The 20,455-nt window shown below is 31.1% G+C and overlaps 1 protein-coding gene across 1 annotated transcript in view; it reads right to left on the reverse strand.

Moving 5' to 3' along the window:
* The window catches only part of LOC111421935 (endoplasmic reticulum metallopeptidase 1-like), a 32,191-nt gene that overhangs the window by 1,905 nt on the left and 9,831 nt on the right, over positions 1-20,455 (reverse strand). The window contains exons 2-7 of the mRNA XM_023055131.2: positions 17,593-18,139; positions 11,457-11,626; positions 10,670-10,880; positions 10,300-10,602; positions 6,111-6,340; positions 5,426-5,950 (exon numbers count right to left, since the gene is read on the reverse strand). Coding sequence (XP_022910899.1) covers positions 5,426-5,950; positions 6,111-6,340; positions 10,300-10,602; positions 10,670-10,880; positions 11,457-11,626; positions 17,593-18,139 — 1,986 coding nt within the window. The remainder of the gene's footprint in view (positions 1-5,425; positions 5,951-6,110; positions 6,341-10,299; positions 10,603-10,669; positions 10,881-11,456; positions 11,627-17,592; positions 18,140-20,455) is intronic.

Here is a 20,455-nt window from a genome sequence, read left to right on the forward strand (position 1 = left end):
TGCTCGTTCCGCATTTTGACATTAAAATATCTACCGTTTGTGGAGTTTCAAAACCTGGTTTTATTCTTTTATTTATTTCTCTTGCATCCAAACAGATTCTTAAACTATCATCGGATTTTTTAACATTTACAATCGTACTTATAAAATAGGAATTTGATCTTTCTATGATATGTTGATCTATCAATTTATTTACCTCTTCGTTAATTTGTTATCGAAAATGAAAAGGTATTGGATAATTTTTACAATTTAAAGGTGAAACATCTTCTACTTTTATTTTATGAACATAATTCTTGGCAAACGTTATTTTATCATTAAATGTTATCGAACTATCATCAATATTTCTTTCAATCTTTCCTTACTTTCTTCCTTAATCTCAATCTTCTTTACCAGTTCTTCTGTATGCCATTTCTTATTTCCTTCATCAATAATTACATTTTTTTAATTAATATTTTCATCATTTATACTTAAATAACTTATTTCTTCCCCATATTCATTACTTTTATAATAATTTTTCCCTTTATTTATATAATAAATTCTTTTTATCTTTTCTGCATTCTTTTTCCTTTCAAAATACTCATTCTTTTCTTTCCTCACACTTTCTTTAACTTTTCTTCTTTTTCAAAATCTAAGATCATTTCATGTTTTCTTATATTACCTATTCCTATTAAACATTCATAAGTTATATTTCCAAAGAGATAAAATTCCATTAAATATATTTCGTTATTGATTTCCGTTAAAGAATATAATGTTTGAATTACTTGTCCTATTTTTTTACGATTGGTTGGAAATATTTCTAATCTTTTAATATTTTCAAGAAATTTTCCTAAATTATCATTTTTTTTGTTATTTCATCATTAATTATAGAAAACAGCAGCAGTATCGATTATCGCTTTAATTTCAAGGTTTTGAACTTTTATTTTGATAGTTGAAATATAATTATATTGAATTAAACTAACTTAAAATTTAAGTCTCTTCATTAAAATTTAATTAAATTGTAAGGATTATCATAAAATTTTGGTTTAGTTGTGAAGTGGTTTATTTTGCTAATATTGCTTACCATTTAATAGATTCGTTTTCTGGAGTAGTCATTTTCTTTATAATTATCATTTTGTTCAGAATTAATGTTTTTTTTTTCTGATTTCTTGATTCATCTCCAACTCTTTCTTCCGAATAATTTCCATATGTCATGTGATTCATCTGTATGTTTTCTCGTTCGGGGACATTTTGTCTATTCTGAGGAACAAAATTAAACCCACGAAGTGATCCTCGGTATTGGTGTTAATTATTTGGAATATAATAATACATAATTTGTATTATTATTGTTGTAGTTTGTAGAGTTATTATATTGTTTATTATTGTTATTTTGGTAGTTGTAGTTTCGTTTATTTTGTTCATTATTAATGTAGTTGTAGTTTTGTTTTGTTTCCATAGTTAGTATTTTGATAATTCATGTTTCGTTCTCTTCTTTGATTCTTCGAAGAATTTCCATTAATTCGGTCATATTTGATATCTTCTGATATACTAGAGCAACGTTGTCTGAATTTACGAAATGTTTAATTAAAATTTCTGTTATTTCTTTCTCATCCAATCTTGATAATTTTCAATGATGTTTTCGATTTCTTCTGGACTAAAATTCGCTTCAAGAGCTATCCCAAAATTTTCATTTCTTAATTTGGTCCTCAATCAATTCAATTTCTCTATCTATCTTGTCCTTTCTTTCTTATAAAATGATTTTGCATTTCTCTTCTACTCTTTTCTCTACATATAAAGGTATTTGATTAACGTTCTCTAACAGAGCATTGTATTCTAGTTATTTTCTGGTTGACCTATTATTTCTTTACTTAATTTATGTATTTTTTCACCAAATTTCTTCTGATTTTCATTCAGGTTTTCTTCTAAATTGTTTTTCATTTCAATCTTGTTTTGTTCTATTTTTTTTTTCATTTCAATTTTATTTAACTTTTTATCGGATTTTTAAAGAATCCGTCTTATCATTTTTTCTATTGTTTCTATTTATTTTTTTTTTTTTTGGTATTAACGTCATCTCTTGACACTATCATGAAGGTGTGGTATTACATCACATAATATGTAAAGCAGGTACAAGGTTGGTCCTAAAATCGCTTCACTGTGAAACACATGCATTGATATATTTGAAATTTATATAGGTAGGATTCTAAAGAGTTGTGCATATTGAGCTGGTAGCATTTTATTTAGCTTATGAACTAATCTATGATGACAAACGCTATCAAAAACCTACATCAAGGAAAATCGCGGAGTAGCATTTTCATCTCGATTTGATCTGTAATCCTGTGAACTCGATCAATGGTATAATGTTTATCACAAAATCTAAACCGGTGGTCCGGATCAGTTGTCTTCTAACTAGTAATAATTGGTTATGATCTCTTTAACAGAAGCTTTTCAAATACCTTCGACATGATAGGATGCAATGATAGTGGCCTGTGCGACTTTGTATCATTAATTAGGTGGTTTACCCGGTTTCGACAGCATGATGACCTCTGCAATTTTCCAGAAATCTGCCATATGTCTAAGTCTAATTGCAGCGTCGCATATTTTTGATGCAGTTATTTGATTATATCGTATGTAATAAAATCATATCGGAGCCTTCTTCGATGCTGTCTTTATGCTGATCCTCGCTGAAAAATCAGTGTTTGCTCCATGTGGTTTATATTACGCCGTATTTACAAGATGGTTGGCAAATGCTTCTTCAATTTTACATATGTTCTCTGATCCACGCTTCGTCATGATTTCTAATGGGCAGAAATAATCTTCATCCAATTTTCGGATTTCTTGTTTATGTTGTTGATATTTGTTGTAAAGAATCTGAATGTTCGAGATGACTTGCTTCGTTTCTAAAGCCAGCTGTTTGGTTTTTAATTCGGCTTTTAAACTTTCCCAGTTCGCAGTTATGTTCACTAATCCAAGCATTACTTCCCTGCGAATCATAATTTCGGAGTAATTAGAGTTCAGGTCATATACGTTTGTTACGTGTGTTACAGACAAGTTATTCAATTGCTGCTTTCAGTTCGCAACATTTTGTTGTAGAAAAGCTGAAAGCCCAGTCAACGTGTTTCGCCTTGAAATCCACTCCGATATCCACTTTAACGAGATTTTTCAGGACTGATAAATATTCTTTTTGTTTAATATTACGCCTGGGTGGGCAATACATTTTTATCTTTGTCTTCACTAATAAATTTGAGATGGTAACGAAACAACAAATACTTTGTAAGTACGTGTTGCTTTATTGAATACGAATATAACCAACACAATGAATTAAACGTAATTTACGAAATTACAACAACTATAAACTTTCTCCATGTGTTGACGCCAACGACCGTAACATGAAAGTCGGCTCGTTGTATCTTTAAATCTTGATGGTATTCAATATTTTCTGCTATTTATGTCCATTTAGTTAATGCACAGTTTAAAAGTTTTTTATTAAGTTGGCGATTTATTCTGTGCTACATGAATTTTGTTTAGAATTTCAAGATGAACCGATATATGGAATAATATACAGGTGTTCTATTAAAGAAAACGTAACTTGTAAGTACGTCATTGTAACTATGACGTTTCGTCATAACTTTTTGACTGACCCTGTATACTTCATTTATCTTTATTGTAATAAATTTTAAAAAACACTGAATGTTTTGTATCATAACATTTTTCGCTAGCTGTCTTACTTTAGCAGATAACGGACGATTACCATACATATCAGCGACCCTCTATAATCATGAAAAAGAGAACTATCCACTTTGTGGGAGAACGTGTGCAAAATCTCAAGGAAGAAATCATTGTGATCAAAATAAGAAAAAGCAAATGAAGAAAGAAGTTGACGTTGGAAAGAAGAAAGTTCGTAACGTTGAATCCAGAGAAGATGAATGAAAAACCTTGAGGAGGCTTGATTCACACTTGATCCCTTGTTTTTCTTCCACACTTTGTTAAACACACAAATTGATCATCGTTGCACAGAGTGTAGTACTGTAATCAATGAATTTAAACCTTATTGCAATTAATTATTGCAGTTATCAAACTGCATGCGATGTTTTCTTCCTATTTTCTGTGTTATACCTTTATATGTTGGGGCTATTCGAAGCACACAACGTTACTATTTAATACTGAAAGGAGATGCCTAAGATTGGTAACATTGTGTATTTGTTTAACACTTTCTTGTTTTTATAATTTAATATTTTTAACGTATATCACAATAATGTAATGATTTGCTGGAAATTGCCATCAATTCAATAAATGATTGCCATTCAACCTTTGATTAGCAACCAAGTATTGGCCAATCAGCTAATTAATTAAAGGTTGTTTATGACAGGACGGATAGAGTAAGAAATGGAACTAACTACTATGAGATACGCTTTTATAACTTATTGCCTGAACCTGTAAAAGAAAATAAATGTAAATATATTCAAAACTAAGAGCGATGGATATCTACTAAATAAAACGTTTTACCACATAAATTAATATAAGTGTAATGATTTTAATGACCTTGTATAATCTTTTCCTTCCATTGCACGTTCCTGCTCTAGTTTTTTAAATATTATTAATATGGTTTGTTGATTTTGATACCGTTATTCTACAATACATGCTTTATGTAGTTTACTGTACTTTGTGTTGTGAACTGCTATGATAAATATGGTTTCTCGTTCCCAATGATATTAGTATTCTAAAAACTTATGATTTTAAGCTCTATCTAATTAAAGCTCTGATTTGTTATATATGTATTAGATATCTACACTTATGAAAAAGAACATGCCAGTTGATAAAATAGATTTTTGAATTTTTTGGTGTTGAACTATGGTAGTTGGGAATAAGAAGAGAATATTGGTGATACCGATATTCGATGTAAATTGATTTAAATGAAAAGTGGCCCATACAAATATCTGTCAGTTTAATGGCACGAGATAAGAAAGGTGATTTCTTTATCTATTTAAGAGTGCCAAATTTTTTACTTTTTAAGATCAGATTTTTTAGATCAATTGATATTATGGAACTGTTAAAAATAACTACCTACAAGTCTTATTATTTAAAGAGATTTATTTAAATGAGGTAAAAGTGACCTCATTTAACCTCCATTCTACCAGTGTATGTATCAGGCGTAAAATTTAAATAACCAATTCACTGAACACTTTCAAGAATTCAATATAATTATCTTTGAAATTGTAATTTTCATAAAATTTGGACGAAGTCTCTGAAGATGCCGTTATAGGCGAAACTAGTAAGACAAATTAAATTATACAATAAACCAGTTAAAATACAGGGAAGAATTAATCTCAAAAATCCAATAACGTGATAACGACAAATATATTACAAATTTGCAATTGTTATAGAAAATGACTTCAAATCACCTTTTATATCTAGTGCCCGAACGACATAATATTCTGTTATTAATTTTACTTACACAGAGCATAAATCTTTGCGGTGCTAAAGCACCAGGTTCTCCTGAATAAGGAAATCCGGCAGTAGTCAATAATAACATTCCAATAGAGAGCAAAAATATTCCCAATAATATCCTAAAAATCTTCTGGACGTCTCGTACGATTAAAATTAAAGGAACAGCGAAACTTATTCTTAACGCGATCAAAAAACTGACCATAACGGCGATTAATACTTCCGAATTATTTCCAGCACCAGCTCTACCCATAATTGGAATAAATAGGTACAAGGCGCACACAAATAAATAAAACGATTGAACGAACGGTAACCCCATTACTCCGATATGTAAAAATAACCATTTCTTCCCACGTTGTCTTTTCAAAAAAATTGACCGGATTACGTTTCCGGCGGTGGCGAATACGACCCATAATAATGGAATAAAACTCGATCTTATTCGCAATAACGTACCGAGTCCTAGTAGTAATGTAAAATGTAATAGATAAGCGTCGTAATAAATTTGGAATATTGTCCATGGCCACACATCAATGTCCTATAAAAAAATTATTAATTTTAATCTCAAATTTTCATTAAATTTTTATTTTTATTTAAATGTTCGTAAATAATCTTGATCTTAGCAAAAATAATTACTAAATATGCAATGTGTTAGGACCTTACTAAAATCAAGATAAGAAATAAGATTCAATAATTACTTTATGAGTGTATTTAGCGTGTGCGAATATGACAGCAATCGCTACCAAAGCCGTAGGCACCATGTACAAAAAGAAAACCCATACCGGTTTCCCATACCAAGCCATTTTTCGATCCAGAACGTTTAACATTATTGCGATTAGTACTGCTGTTAACACTGCTAGCACCCATGTCATTACTATGGCTCCCATTGCCTTAAGTACTCTAGTATAATATTGCCTTTTTGAAATTACTGAAAATTAAGAATTATTTGTTACAACATATCAATTTATATACTAAAAATTGCTTAATACTTTAGACATAATTTTTCATCTTAAATTGTTAGAGAAAATTCATTTTCGATATTTCTAAAAATTGTTGTCTGAAAATCTTAGTCTAAGCAAAATTTTGTCAACCATATACAAATAAAAACAAAAAGCTTTTATCGAACGATGTTGTTATTTATTTTTGTATCGACATTATTTATACCATTATTTATAATACCTATACATATTCTTTGTAATCTCACTTTTCAGATTATTAGAGAGAAATGGGATTTAATTATGAACAATTTTCGGTTTTTTCGTTTTGAACAATATCTCCTTTTCACTAGATGCCAAAGTTTCTCTTTGTAGATTTATGGTATAATCGGTGTACCAATTGGGTTTGATGCTTCTGTTATTGGAAAATTTGTTATTTACTTATTGATTATTAGTGTCTCGTCATAAATAAATTTGTTGATAATATCATCACCACCATGCCAAGGAAAACACACATTATGATATATATGTATTATGTCATACATAATTGTGTCTTAATTCACATTAGGATGATTATTATTAAATTATCTTAATTACATTTTTATGCAGATAGTAATATAGCGTCCCTAATTTATATACCAACCTCATTTTATCGGGTTATTGAATACCACCAATCACACAGGCATCCTATAAAAGAATCATCGGTTTTCAAACGTAAAATGTGTCAACGATTGGAAAAGTGACCAATAAATTTGAAAAAACTAAGATAATTATGATCGACGTATCTGCCAGTCTCTCAAAAACATAGCTGCTGTCAGCAAGAGTGTTGTCGAAAACCCGTGAACATCAATTCGACATCGTTCACAACATATTCAAATTTATAGAAGCACCACGAAGCGAATTCTGTGAAAGGCTCACCGTATTCATTCAGGTAACCCAGGAGCTCAAACCAACAGAACACACACCGCACCGTCAATTTTCAAAAAAAATAAGTTCACTGATGAGGTGCACTTTATTTGAATAGGTTATACTTTAGTAGGTTATACATACCACACCTGTTCCAACGGAAATAAATGTACTTCCAACGAGCAATTATTTGGTGCGGATTTTGAGGCAAGCAATGCCGTAACTGTCAACGATGTGGGGGTTCGCAACATGATAAGGGAGTTCTTATGGCCTGATTTGGATCGTATGGAAGACATGTGGTTCCAGCTTAATAGAGCAACCTGCTACACGGTGCGTGAAATAATTCAGTTATTGTAGGAACAATTTCCAAATCGAATCATTTCCTGAAAATCCACTGATATCAATTGGATACTGAAATCGTATGATTTGACGTCGTGCGATTTCTTCCTCTGGGGTTTTGTGATATCACATGTTTATACCGGAATGTTCCCGAAAGATTCATGAAAAGAGCGGGTCTGTGATCATAATCGTGGGGGGCATTTGCCGGATATTTGTTTGTTATTTGTATTGCAGTAAAATTATTATTACCACTTGCTCAACAACTTATGCGTTATATTTTAAAATTAAATCGAGTACTCTTATTTGGACACCCATATAACCAAAGTACTGTTAAAGCAAATTGTATTTTGTTATATAAAATCTTGTAGCAAATTCCTTCCGTTTTTGCGAATTGCCCGACAAGGATGCCAAACAAATCGTCGTTCTTTATTTCTAATTTTACCACTTTTAGACCACATTTTCAATGCAAGAATGTATCAAATCAACCATATCGTCACCTAAAGAAGGTCGCTAGTCTGTGTAACATACTACAAAACAATTACTCAACTCTTTCTTTTACACGAAACCATATATTACTTACATCCTTTCTAATCTTCCATAAAGCCCACTTCTTAAATGTGAAAAACGAATTTCTTCATCTACCAAGGAATATTCCAACTCTGACTTAGTTGTTAAGATTCTCATTTAGAATAGAACCATAAGCATCGTCTCAGTCTAACATCATAAGAAATTGACGAAACTGTTGCATATTAACGGGATTTCCAACAGAAATATAACAATTTTGTATTTTAATAGGAATGCGCTCTTGAATATTTTACATAATTTAAAAGGTTAACATTGTTATGATGAAGTTCACGAAAACGCAACGTTTTAAAAATGCAAAATTACTACCGCAATTTGGAATAGGTGGTCGCAACTTTAGAAGTGATTCCAATTTACGGTGGTAGTAATCGTCTCACCATATAGGCTGATAGGCTGTGCGTGCTTAGTGAATAAATTGGAAACAAGGTATGGATGTTGTACTGAATATCGTAACCGTTTCAATTCAAAATGAGCCAAATCAGTCGATTCTACACAGTTATCAGGAGTTTGGAATTTCTCAACTACACTGGGTCGAATTTTGCGTAATATGTACATTTTACACTATAACAAGATGAAATTAACTCAGGAACTGAAGCCTCTTGACCATTTGAAGCGCCGAAACTTCTTAGAAGGGCTTTGCTAGAAAATCCCGAATTTACTTAACTTAATGGTTTTGCCAATACGCAAAATATGCCTTATTATACAACAACAAATCCTGTACAAGAGATTACAATACAATCATAAAAAATGAGTGTGGATTAATCGTATGATATTATGTGGTTGTTGAAATAATCGCTATGTTACGATCAATGGAGTTCGTTATCGTGCCATATTAGAAGACTGTTTTTGGCCAGAATTTGATGGACTTGTCATGAGTGATATGTGGTTCCAACAAGCTTGTGTCACATACCACATAGCTGGTCAAACAGTTTGTTTATTAAAGAAAGAAGTTTAGTACATTTTTTTTTCATTTCCAAATCATTCTGCTAAATTTTTGGCTTGCTTTCAGTTACGGTAGTTCTTTACTCCTTCATTATTTATGCACCCTTTATGTGTTTTTTATGAAATTTCTCTGTCTTACTATTGGATTTATTTTAATCGTTTCGAATTTTCCCTTTTCTATTCACCACTCTTCACTTATTTTTTGTTTCATCCTCTCTGAAACCATTCATTTTAGACCTTCGTTCTTTCAACAGTATACAGTTTATGATATGTTTCTGTTGATGATATGAGTTTAAAATGTTGTCTTGCCTTTAAATTTTCTAAATAAATTCTCTATTTTAAAATCTTCTAACTCTTCTTTTTGTCTTATTTGCTTGTCTATAATTTTTACCCATTTTACTTTTGCTGTTTTTATGCCTTCATCTTTCATTTATCTTCTGCTTTCATTTTTCACATTCATCCTATTCCTCTTTATATTCTCCCATGTTTCTGCTTTCTTTACGCTACTTTTGTCTCTATTTTATGATTATTTTTATAGCATGCTCAAGCAACAAATTATGCAAAATTGAACGCGTAGGTCCGTATTCATATATTTCTTTCCTCTTGGTACTTTTCTGGTGTATTTTATTAAGTTTGCAAATCCTCTTATTTCTATATTTTACTCGGCAACGTTTTCCAAAACGATCATGTATATTGCCTGTGTAAATTTTCTAGTAGTAAATAGTGATAAAATTTTTACCTCATCAATATCTTCTAGTTTTGAAAAATACTTCAACATTTTCTCACATGTGTTGCACAAAATAGAGTTTAAACGCTTTATTCCAACGACTTGTCTATAGTGAAGACGAAAAAAATATACGAACTGAAGAAATGCAAATTTGTTTAATCAAAAAATTGTTGTAAATAGTTAGTGTAAATGCATTTGAACGAAACAGCTCAATACACTGTCAATATTATTTAAAAGTACGAATTAATTAAATTAAAATGTAATATAGTAAGCTAGAAGTTATGTAATGAAGTTATCTTCTTTTTCCAATATCATTATAGAGTTGTATAAAAGTTTAAAATACATGTTATCTTTATAGCTTATATTGCTTGGGTGGATTTGTATTTCGATAATAATAAACTTATATACTGTATCTGTTTCCTTTTAATTAGTTATTAATTGAGCTTTAATTCTTACCGTTGGAATGTTCCTTTACATTTCTCAATACCGAGTAAACAGAAAATATCACAGATAGCGTATTGATAATATCGGAGACCATCATAGGCCACCGGATTACGAAAGCTCCCAGAAAATCAAAAAACACCAAGTTTCCGGCTTTATAGTTTTCAACATCCGACAATTGGTGACCTTGAGCCATGCCCAGAGCTAACGACAAAATATTATCGCCAGTCCTTTGCAACGATCCCAAGGGAATTTGATCGATCGAATCGAATTTGGTGTGATAAACGTATCCATTTGATGACCAAGCGAAATCCAATCCTAAAAAAAATGATGCCGATAATTTTTATTGTTTTTTGTTATTTAAAAATTGATAAAATTTTTACACCTGATAAATTTCCAAAGTCCCTAAAAATCCTATAATCGGTATCACCGGGAATGACACCGCTTTGGAAGATTTCTTGCGCTAGAGATGAAGCGTAAGGGTAAGGCACTTCTTCGGAGTACGTTTCCAAAAGCCAGGGATGATTTGGTCCTGCTTGAAAAAGAACTTCCCTCCCACCGGCCCCGCATGCTTCCAAATTTATAAAAGCTCTAATCTAAAAAAACATAAATACATTCGTATCACATCGAACATTTCTTTATTTATTGTTGAAATGCGGTATAAATTAAGATCAAATACGAAGTGGTAGTTATTAAAAACAGTGTTGAAAATGGTTAAGAAACAAATTTATTATCGTTCAACTTTAAAGTGGAAAGACGAATAACGTAGCGATGGACGCTTAATAAACTTGGGGCACTTCATCCAAGCAGAATATAAATAAGCATCGTCTGCATCTGACCTTTTAATATGCCGGGGTCTTAACCTATAAATACTCTAGACAATTTGGACTACTATTTCGAATTCAATCACAGGCCTAAATTGGCTTCACACTACGAATATTCTTAACATCAATTTATCTATGTTATGATTAAATTTAAGTAAGACTTTTAACAACGTACTTATTCATTTCCATTTTATCAACAACTATTTGAATTTGGGGTGGACATTATATTTATTTTTAAATAATTTTAAAATAAAATTAATGATAGATTAAACTGGATAAACTAGAGAATTATTGTTAAATACAATGAAGAATACAAGAAAAATTGAATTTATTGTCAAATTATATTACCTCTTTAGCCCACTTGTGCTGGGTAATAAACCCATGAGAAGCTGGAAGAAAATTCTCCTCACCACCATTAAATAGGAAAATGATGTTATGTTTTAATGTTTTTTCCGATTGAGAGATGACCCTCAACATTTCCAACATTACAGCACATCCTGCTCCATCATCGCTTCCACCTTAAAAATATTTTAAAAATGAACACTTTTCAAACAATAATTCAATATCTGTTTCAAAAAAAAATAATAAAAATGGACTTCAAATTCACTTTCTAAACGTGTTCATACGTAATAATTCAATTATGTATGACACAGTAGTTCAATGAGGATCATAAATTATTAATCGTGCGAAAAATCATATGGAGATGCATTTCAAATAACATCGTTATGTTGATTAATAGACATATTTACTTTAAGTTAACCTATTACTAGTACTGGAACAAGAAAAATCTACGACAAATATTAATGAAAATAGTATAGTTTTGAGAAAGTTGATAATTAACTCAAATTGAATCAAAAATATAATTGGTGAAATTAAAAAAAAAATCAAATTTTCTGTGTCAAGACTTAAAAAAATAAAAACGAAAAATATTACAGTATGGAGATAATACAATAGATTAATAGATAATCAATGATAACGTGTAGGTTCTTAAAGTAAATTTATATAAACGTATTAGCTAACTGGAAACTAATAACCAGAGCAGCGTCTTTGAATGTGGATATAATTCTAGTCAATTATTAAAAGAAGGCAAAGAGACAGAGACTGGAGGTTGATTGTCCGCTGGGTCGGCTTGCTTCAAAATTCGTTGCTATTCCGATCTGTCAAAGGCCACACTCATCCAGGTTCGTATACCAAGCATCCTAACGTCTCCCATCACATCATCTTCTATATGCAATAAATTGGTTAGAAACAGTAAAGCGTGGTTCCTTACTTAAGGAATCTAAAGAAACAACATATCGATTGCTACAAACTAAGGATGTTGTTTTGCAAAAGCTCTGTCTTCTACATCCATTAAGCATGTTCCTTGAAATATTGCTTTATGGAAAACTATTTTAACACTGAAACAACTTTGATGATCTACATTACAACCAATATGTGCATCGAAGGTGTTGCTCCATCGACGATATCATTAACAATGGCGTTGTGTGTAATTATTTCAAACGTTTTTGATAACTTATGTTTATGAAGAACTTGCTGACAACACTTGACAGCAAGGTAGATGTAAAAAAATTATTCCCTTGCACTAAGGATCCCTACTAATAATCTAGACAAAAATAAGAAGTAAAAAGAAAGAGGATTGGTACTGTCCATGCATAAAAATAAGTCTTGCAGTAATGAAGGGCACAATAATTAAATTTAGGAATAAAATACAGTTTGAAATAGTGGAAAATAAATATTGAGGAACGTCAACGAATGCTGAGTTTGTAGTAACGGGAAAAACCTATGGATCAAAAGATAAGAATATTCTTAGACGATCTTCCAGTAAAATGTATGTATTAAATGAGCGATGCTTTTAATAAGTAGATATTTTATTGTTAATATGTCTGTATTAATGAAGAGTTAATTAAACGGGTTTGTACAATATTGAGTACATATGTATAATAATTATATGTATTGATTATTAATAGTAGATATGAGAAAATTAATAATATTATGGTGCTGAAAACCACAAAGGAAATTATAAAGATAACGCTTTTTCGACGATAAAAGCTATGTAACTGTAGGTTTTGAAAAGATAGTACATAAATAGTTGAGAAATTCTACTCTTCATATTTTTCATATCAATGATGTGAACAAATACATATCGACAAATATGTCAAAGGTTTTCATATTAATTCATAAAAATATGTATAAAGGGCGTTTCTGTAAGTCGTGGCATACTTTTAATCGCACATACTAGAGTGGAAATGATATATAAGATATAGTTTTAAGCCTTCAAAGTTAAGACATTTTCAAACATTTTCTTAAATATTTTCAATATGGTTTGTCTTAGAAAGACCAACAGACAGTGGTAAACAATGCAATGTTATCATAATAAATAGTTTAAGATCACTATTGAAAATATCAAACCACAGGATCAATGCTATACAGGGTGTTCACAAAGGTTTTTTTTATTATGTCATAAACCCTTAAATTTTCCAACTGATTCTAAAAGCCTATTTCATTTAAAAATGATTCTCACTCGTAGAAATTTTCGATTAGACGCATCGTTTTCGAAATATTTGCAAAAAAATACAACCTCGATTTTGGAATGTTTTTATTAATCGTAGGTGCTTATGGAAACAAATTGTAAGTAAATACAATTTGATAGAAAAACATTTCTAAATATCAAAAGACATTTTCGAAAGATCGTAGTACTGCTAGTGCTGTTGATAGCCACAGTTTAAACATTTCAATTATCGAAAGGTACGTCTTGGCATGTGCTAGATGAACAGCAATTGTACCCATACCATTTATCGAGAGTACAAGAATTAAAAATTGCTGATCATCTCTTGCAAGTACAGTGTTGCCATACTATGATGGAAAAATGTACTATTGATGACGCGTTATTAGAAAAAAATGGTTTTTGCAGATAACCATTAATTTGAGAAATGCTGAAGAATAATTGTATTGAAGAAAATCTAGATTTTATGCTACGTTGAGTAATAATTTGATAGATTTCTTTTAAACGAACTTGAATATTTTTGTGAATAATAATGTATTATTTTGACTAATATTTGTGATTAAAATTATGCCACGACTTACAGAAACACTCTGTATATTAGGCAAACACGGCTGTGGTACGCTGCATGACAGATTTGACTAAAACATAGATAGTTATTTACTATTTTGGTCCAATTATCAGAAGTTAAATTTTATCAACATAGCTCATTCCATGTTTGAATTATACATTGTCCATTTTATACTAAAGTGCGTCCCTGTAAATTACTGTTTAGTTCCTTATCTTTAGCATCGAAATTTCTATAACACAAATGTCTTTACAATAGGAGATTTTAATTAAAAAATTGGAAACACTCATATCCCAGGTAACAGGCACCGATTTAATGAAGAGGTTATCAATCATAATAGAGAGTTGTTAATAACCTTATGCGCACAGAACGAACTGCAAATTAATGATACTTTCAACTAACATTTGGGAACATAAGAAACCAAAATTTAAGCATCGAGTTTATTATTACAAATCGAAAAATCTAGCCCAGTCACATCTTAGACGTCACGATATTAACCTCTATGAATGAAAGGGCGCAATAACCATTTTCACTACAAAATTTAATAAATCACATGAACACTTGGAACCAGAAAAATAAATATAAATGAAAGGAAAAATGAGAAACCATGGTGGTTCACTGAGGATAGAGAACCACTAACAATGAAAACTAACATTTCAAAACAAGATGTTTTAAATGTTGAAAAGCACTTAATTTACTGGTTAATGAAGTCAAGTCTCTAACGAATATCTTGGTGCTTTCATTCTTGCATCAATTGAATTTAGCTTGCGTGTAGTTTCAGGTTCTTATGCGAAATGCCAAAATAATTATGATCTATGCACGTTTAAAGCACTTGTAGCAAGAATTTTCTCCACGCTATGGACTGAATTTCCAACAGCTAAGCTGTCGATTGACTTACTCCACGTTTTTCTAGTACCCGCATTAGACCGACAGATTCTCGTGAAATAAGAAAATAACTATACATACAACATAATTCATCTGAACAAAAACTGCTAGTGCGTACACAATTTGTTCGGCAATTCAGCCTAAAACATTTCTATCAGAAGACTCTTGGCAATTCATCTAAATTAACTCTCTTAGTAGTTACAGGGTAACTGGTATTTCTTTCCGGCACATTAAAAAGGAATAATTTCTTATGAAAAAAAATGTGCGTGTACTACTATTAACTGATTGTGAGCCATATGGCCTTAAGTTTTGGGCTGCATTAGCACAAATAGTTCACCACATTTTTCAGTACTGCGTAGTGGTATTGCAATAGATGTACCACGTATTTAAAGTTATTTTTGTACGGCTCAATTTCTAAAATTAATGTTGCACTTTGCAATTCTATAAAATAGTAATTTCAATAGTACACTGCTATACTATAAATATTATATCACATTTTATTGCCATCAATAAATATTATTTTGTGGTGATATATTCGAGACAGAAAAAGGTTGATTCACCTTTTACTGCTATAGGAATGTCACTTGACGACTTATGTAATGCGATTGACACTTTGACATGGTAGATAATGTGGCAATGATTCTGTGTGGTCCAGAACAGTAAGTGAGTACTTTTGATTATTAGGAAAATTTGTACAAGTTTCAAAATAACGAAACTCGAATTTAAGGGAGAACTGTTGCAAATAGTCAATCTACACAACCACGGACATAGTGCAAACATCATAGAATGAATCAAACGATGACTCCAATTTTCATCTTTTAATTATTTTAAAATTTGATGTATTTATAAACGTGCTTAGGCGACACAGCAAAATAAATTGTAGGCTATTATTAATCATCTCACATCCGTTCTTCGTGGTAAAAATCATATTTTTTATTTTACTTGAAGGAGCACCGTGTACTCGCTGTATAATGATCTATAATGATGTATAATGTTGTTAAAACAATGATTCTATGCTAAAATTAATGGTTATATGTAGTTCTGGTCGTTATTAAATGGAAGTATTTGAGATATTGATGTTACAATTGACAATAATTATAATATGAATCAATTATTGGTATCAGAATAGTTCGTTTGTAAAAAATAGACGTTTACAGAATATCACAAGAGCATGGTACAAAATAAAAAGTTTAAACCATTTATTTCTGCCGAAATAGGCGTAGGTGTACATGAAGAATGATTTACCAATTTACATGCACAGTTAATGTGGATCTGAACGCGGCTTTTAGATTTTTGGATACTCATGGAAAATCTTAATGCGTATTTTTAAGCAAAAGCTATGTTAAGAGTAAATAACTATATTAAAATAGTATTTATTTTAAATAATATTTTATAAAAAGGGTGTTATTTTGTTTAGGTATTGTTTACATTACAATAAAAAAAACCTTTTTTCCATAAATTCGCTGTATTTTATCTGCCAAACAATATCAAAAGTTTAATGCGTACTGTTACAGTAGAAAATTATAGAAGAATCTGTAATCAACCGAGGTATCTCAATAAAAGATTTATTCAGTATCAAGACTCTATTTACACATAGATCAAGAACTTATTGTGGAGTGTCTCTGATATCTGATGCGGTAATAATAAAATAAAAAATTAATGGAAAAAATAAACAAGCTAAAATAGTCCCACTTTCCATTCTCATTTTGCTGTTTTCGCAAACAGTTTAAACCGCTAATCTTAGAACACGCACAGTTCATTAGAGTTACTTAAGGTACCTAAATTTGTCACCGTTTTACAATTAGCAAAAAGTCCTACTTATCGAAATTGTTTAAATGACGAGTTTAAAGTTCTCTGCCGACGCGTGAAAAGTTTACCAACAGATTAGGAAAGCGAGAAGTGAACTAAATTGCGTTCGATACAATTCAAATATTTGTTTCTCTCAATAAAACTAAAATTGACGGCTTTAATCCTTTTCTGATAAAGAAAACAAACACTGATGTAATCATTGTGTTTATATTCGGAGCGATTCGTTTAAAAAAATATACTTAATTCTTGATAAGATAAAATAAATACGTAAAGCGATTTAAGAGTTCGACAAAATGTTCTGAATTTTATGTTTTATGTTCCAAATCTAATCTCTTTTGTAAAAAAATAATCATCACAATAAAGTCAGTTAAATAATTTTCGATTTAAAATTACATCTTGATCTAAACAGTTCAAAGATCAAGGAGAAATCAACATTAAAGTCGCTATCAAAACTAGGTTTCTGAATACAGTATGTTACAAAAGCGGTGTACCAAATAATAATTATTTCTTTCAATTAGTTGTAAAGCGGTGTTTTCTATTTACGACTTCCGTTTGTAACACCATTTTTAATACATCCTATATAAGTAAATAATTACTTTTCTGCAATTTGTATTTTTGTTTGTTAAATGAACAAAACAAAATTTCTATTGTCCTTGAACTAAATATACCCATTCCTTATCGAACTAATTTAAATTTTTGTTTTTATTACTGTATTTACTCACCAGGACTGTCAGGAACGCTATCAAAATGACAATTGATCAACAAACTATGAGGCGAATTAATACGTGACCCAATTTTAACGACAACATTTTGTAATCCACTGTAAGTATTGGTCATCCCATCCAAAAATTGTAAAGCAAATGATCCGTCGACCGTCTGTACATCCAATTCAATCACGTGATGCGATTTAGAATTTTTCATAATCTCCCCAATTTCCGTTTTGAGCAAGTTCACCGCTTCGATTTCGTTTACATGACTTCCGGTTACGCGTGGCCCCAAAGCTGTTAATTTTTTTAAATGGTCGTAAGCTCGTTCAGCGACAAAACGATTTTTATAACGGTGTTCTTCGGCCACCTTCAGCCCTTTTGGTAATTGTTTTTCGACAATTATCACTCCAAGGAAAACGATAATCATCAAAACGAAAACCCATAACATGTAGTCGCTTGGATATGGCTTCTCTACTTTCGTCTTTTCTTTCTCTTCCTGTCCAAACGGTGACTGTGGTGATGTTGAACGATCTTTGAATCTTTTACGTAAATGTTGATCATTCTAAACAAAGTATTACAAAAATATGTTAGTAAATGGACAGATTTTAAAAATAACAAAAAAAAGACAGGCGTAGGTCATTAAATGTTTATGCAATTTTGCAGTTTTCTTTGTTAAATGTAATATGAGTGTGGGAAGAACTAATTTAAACAAAGATTGCTTCTACTACTGTTGATGTATTTAAGTAATGTTATCTTATTCGTTTATTTTTCTTAGATTTTTTTTATCGAGTAAATATTTGCATGTTTATCAAAACCTATTAAAAATAAAGATTATTTCATGTTTGTTGAAAGGTTTATTGTTAAGATTAAAAAATATGTTTAATCACTAAATTCTGAATTATAACACGATGATAAATTATTACATAACAGTTTTTTGATGGCTACCAAAATATGCATTAATAAATCTAAAAAAAAAAAAACAATGATTAATCTTTATTATTAATACCATTTAGTTTAGACGAGTCAAATTTGTAGGCTTCAAATGCCTTCGTTTTCAAACCAACCAAACCTAATGGTATACACCCTCAAGATTTATCTAGAAATCCAAAATTAGTTACAAATACATAGACTGCAAGTGCCACATGAATAAAAAATATGCATAGAAAAAAATTTTCATTCGGTATTAAGCTTTTGTCTTCATTATTCTGAACTATCTGTCGGCGCACTTTTAATATTGACATGTAATTTCAGAGTACACTGAAATACTTGCTGTAAAAGAGAAGATTACAAAGACCTATAGAGACCTAAAGATTACCTAGGCAAGAGAATGCGAAACATAACAAATCTTAATGTACTATAACGGTTTACATAGAAAAACTCTTCTTATTACAATATTCTCTACATCTGTTGACTACTAACGGCTATGTTAAAATGGAATAAAACAGACTGTGTGTTAACAATAAACAACATTCTTTTTTATTTGTAAGGCTCATGTATGCCATTAGGTATGGAATATGACACCATTCACAAGTCCGCCGCGACTTCACATGATGGTGCTGATTCGAGAGGTTCAATGACTCATATGACTTTAGAAAACTCCACAAGAAAGTGTCTAGAGCAAAAAAAAGTCTAGAGCAGCCAAATTGCACAATCTTGGTGGTCAATTCACGTTAGCTACGCGAGAGATAACCATACCCTCAAGTCGTTCATGCAGAATATCCATTGTGGCGATTGCTGTGTGGTACGTAGCCAAGTCCTACTGGAACTACATGTCGTTGATAGCCATATCGTTCAATTCATGCAAAAAGAAATTGGTTATCTTTGATTTGTAATGCTCGCCGTTGTCGGTGATGGTCTCAACTCCACCTACCCAAAATCCACACCAAACAGTATCGTTTTGCAGCTGCATTTTAACCTAGTAAATTTCGTGAAGATAACGTCATCCCAAAGTGGCGATGCAAAATTGGCTAAGTTGAAGTCTGCGAAAATCCCTGCTTTTGTGCACAGACAGCGGCGATGTTCTCGGTCTATCCGGCGTTTCTTTGACGTACGGTTAATTTGGCTAATTTTTTACCGAACCGGTCGTCTCGAAACGTTGGAGAGTTGGAGATCAACGTCTTTTTAGATTAACAGTTTATGTGTTGATCAAAAAGAATTGATCACTGATTGAATCATATGATTGATCAATAGGTTCTTTTTAATTCCTTACTACTATAATCAGTGACGCAGCAAATGCCTTTCTACTTTCTATCTACTCGTTATTATCTTTTCCCCTATCTTATCGTATTTTAAAGTTTTCACCACAATCCTCATCATCAATGCCTTCGTAGTCACTCAATTTATATCACCATACTGACACACGTTCACGCTTTCCTCAATATGCTTCTTTCAGCGGAACAACCCATCAATTATCAACTACTGTTAGAAAAAACAACAGTATGTGTATATCAAAGCGTCATGAAGTATTAAATCCGTTGGAATTTTTGTCCCTTGCCAATATTGTAATCATTTGTCAAGTTCTTCAAATATGCTGGGCTTGCAGAAGTTAAAAAGTGTTGGTGTAATAAGCTGAAAGTTTCTGCTGATGTGTTATTTTCTTCGAACCGGCTTGTTATTGAAGATATAAAGAAGCTAATGCTTCAGTGTTTCTTATGTGGTTTTTAACGTTTTATCACCTTGAAGAACATAGAAAACAAATTCTACTAACGTACCATACCTTGCTATTATACATATGTATTGCAACAATGACGTTTCCTTCTGAGGTTGTTTAATATAGCTGATAAATTTTCGTTTTTGAAGCTATTATCACTATTGATTCGAATGACACAGAAGGATGACTTTCAGGAGTGATATAGTTCCATTGCAGATTCAAAAGTTG

The sequence above is a fragment of the Onthophagus taurus genome, chromosome 7 (assembly GCF_036711975.1).
Source record: "Onthophagus taurus isolate NC chromosome 7, IU_Otau_3.0, whole genome shotgun sequence".
NCBI classification, from domain to species: Eukaryota; Metazoa; Arthropoda; class Insecta; order Coleoptera; family Scarabaeidae; genus Onthophagus; species Onthophagus taurus.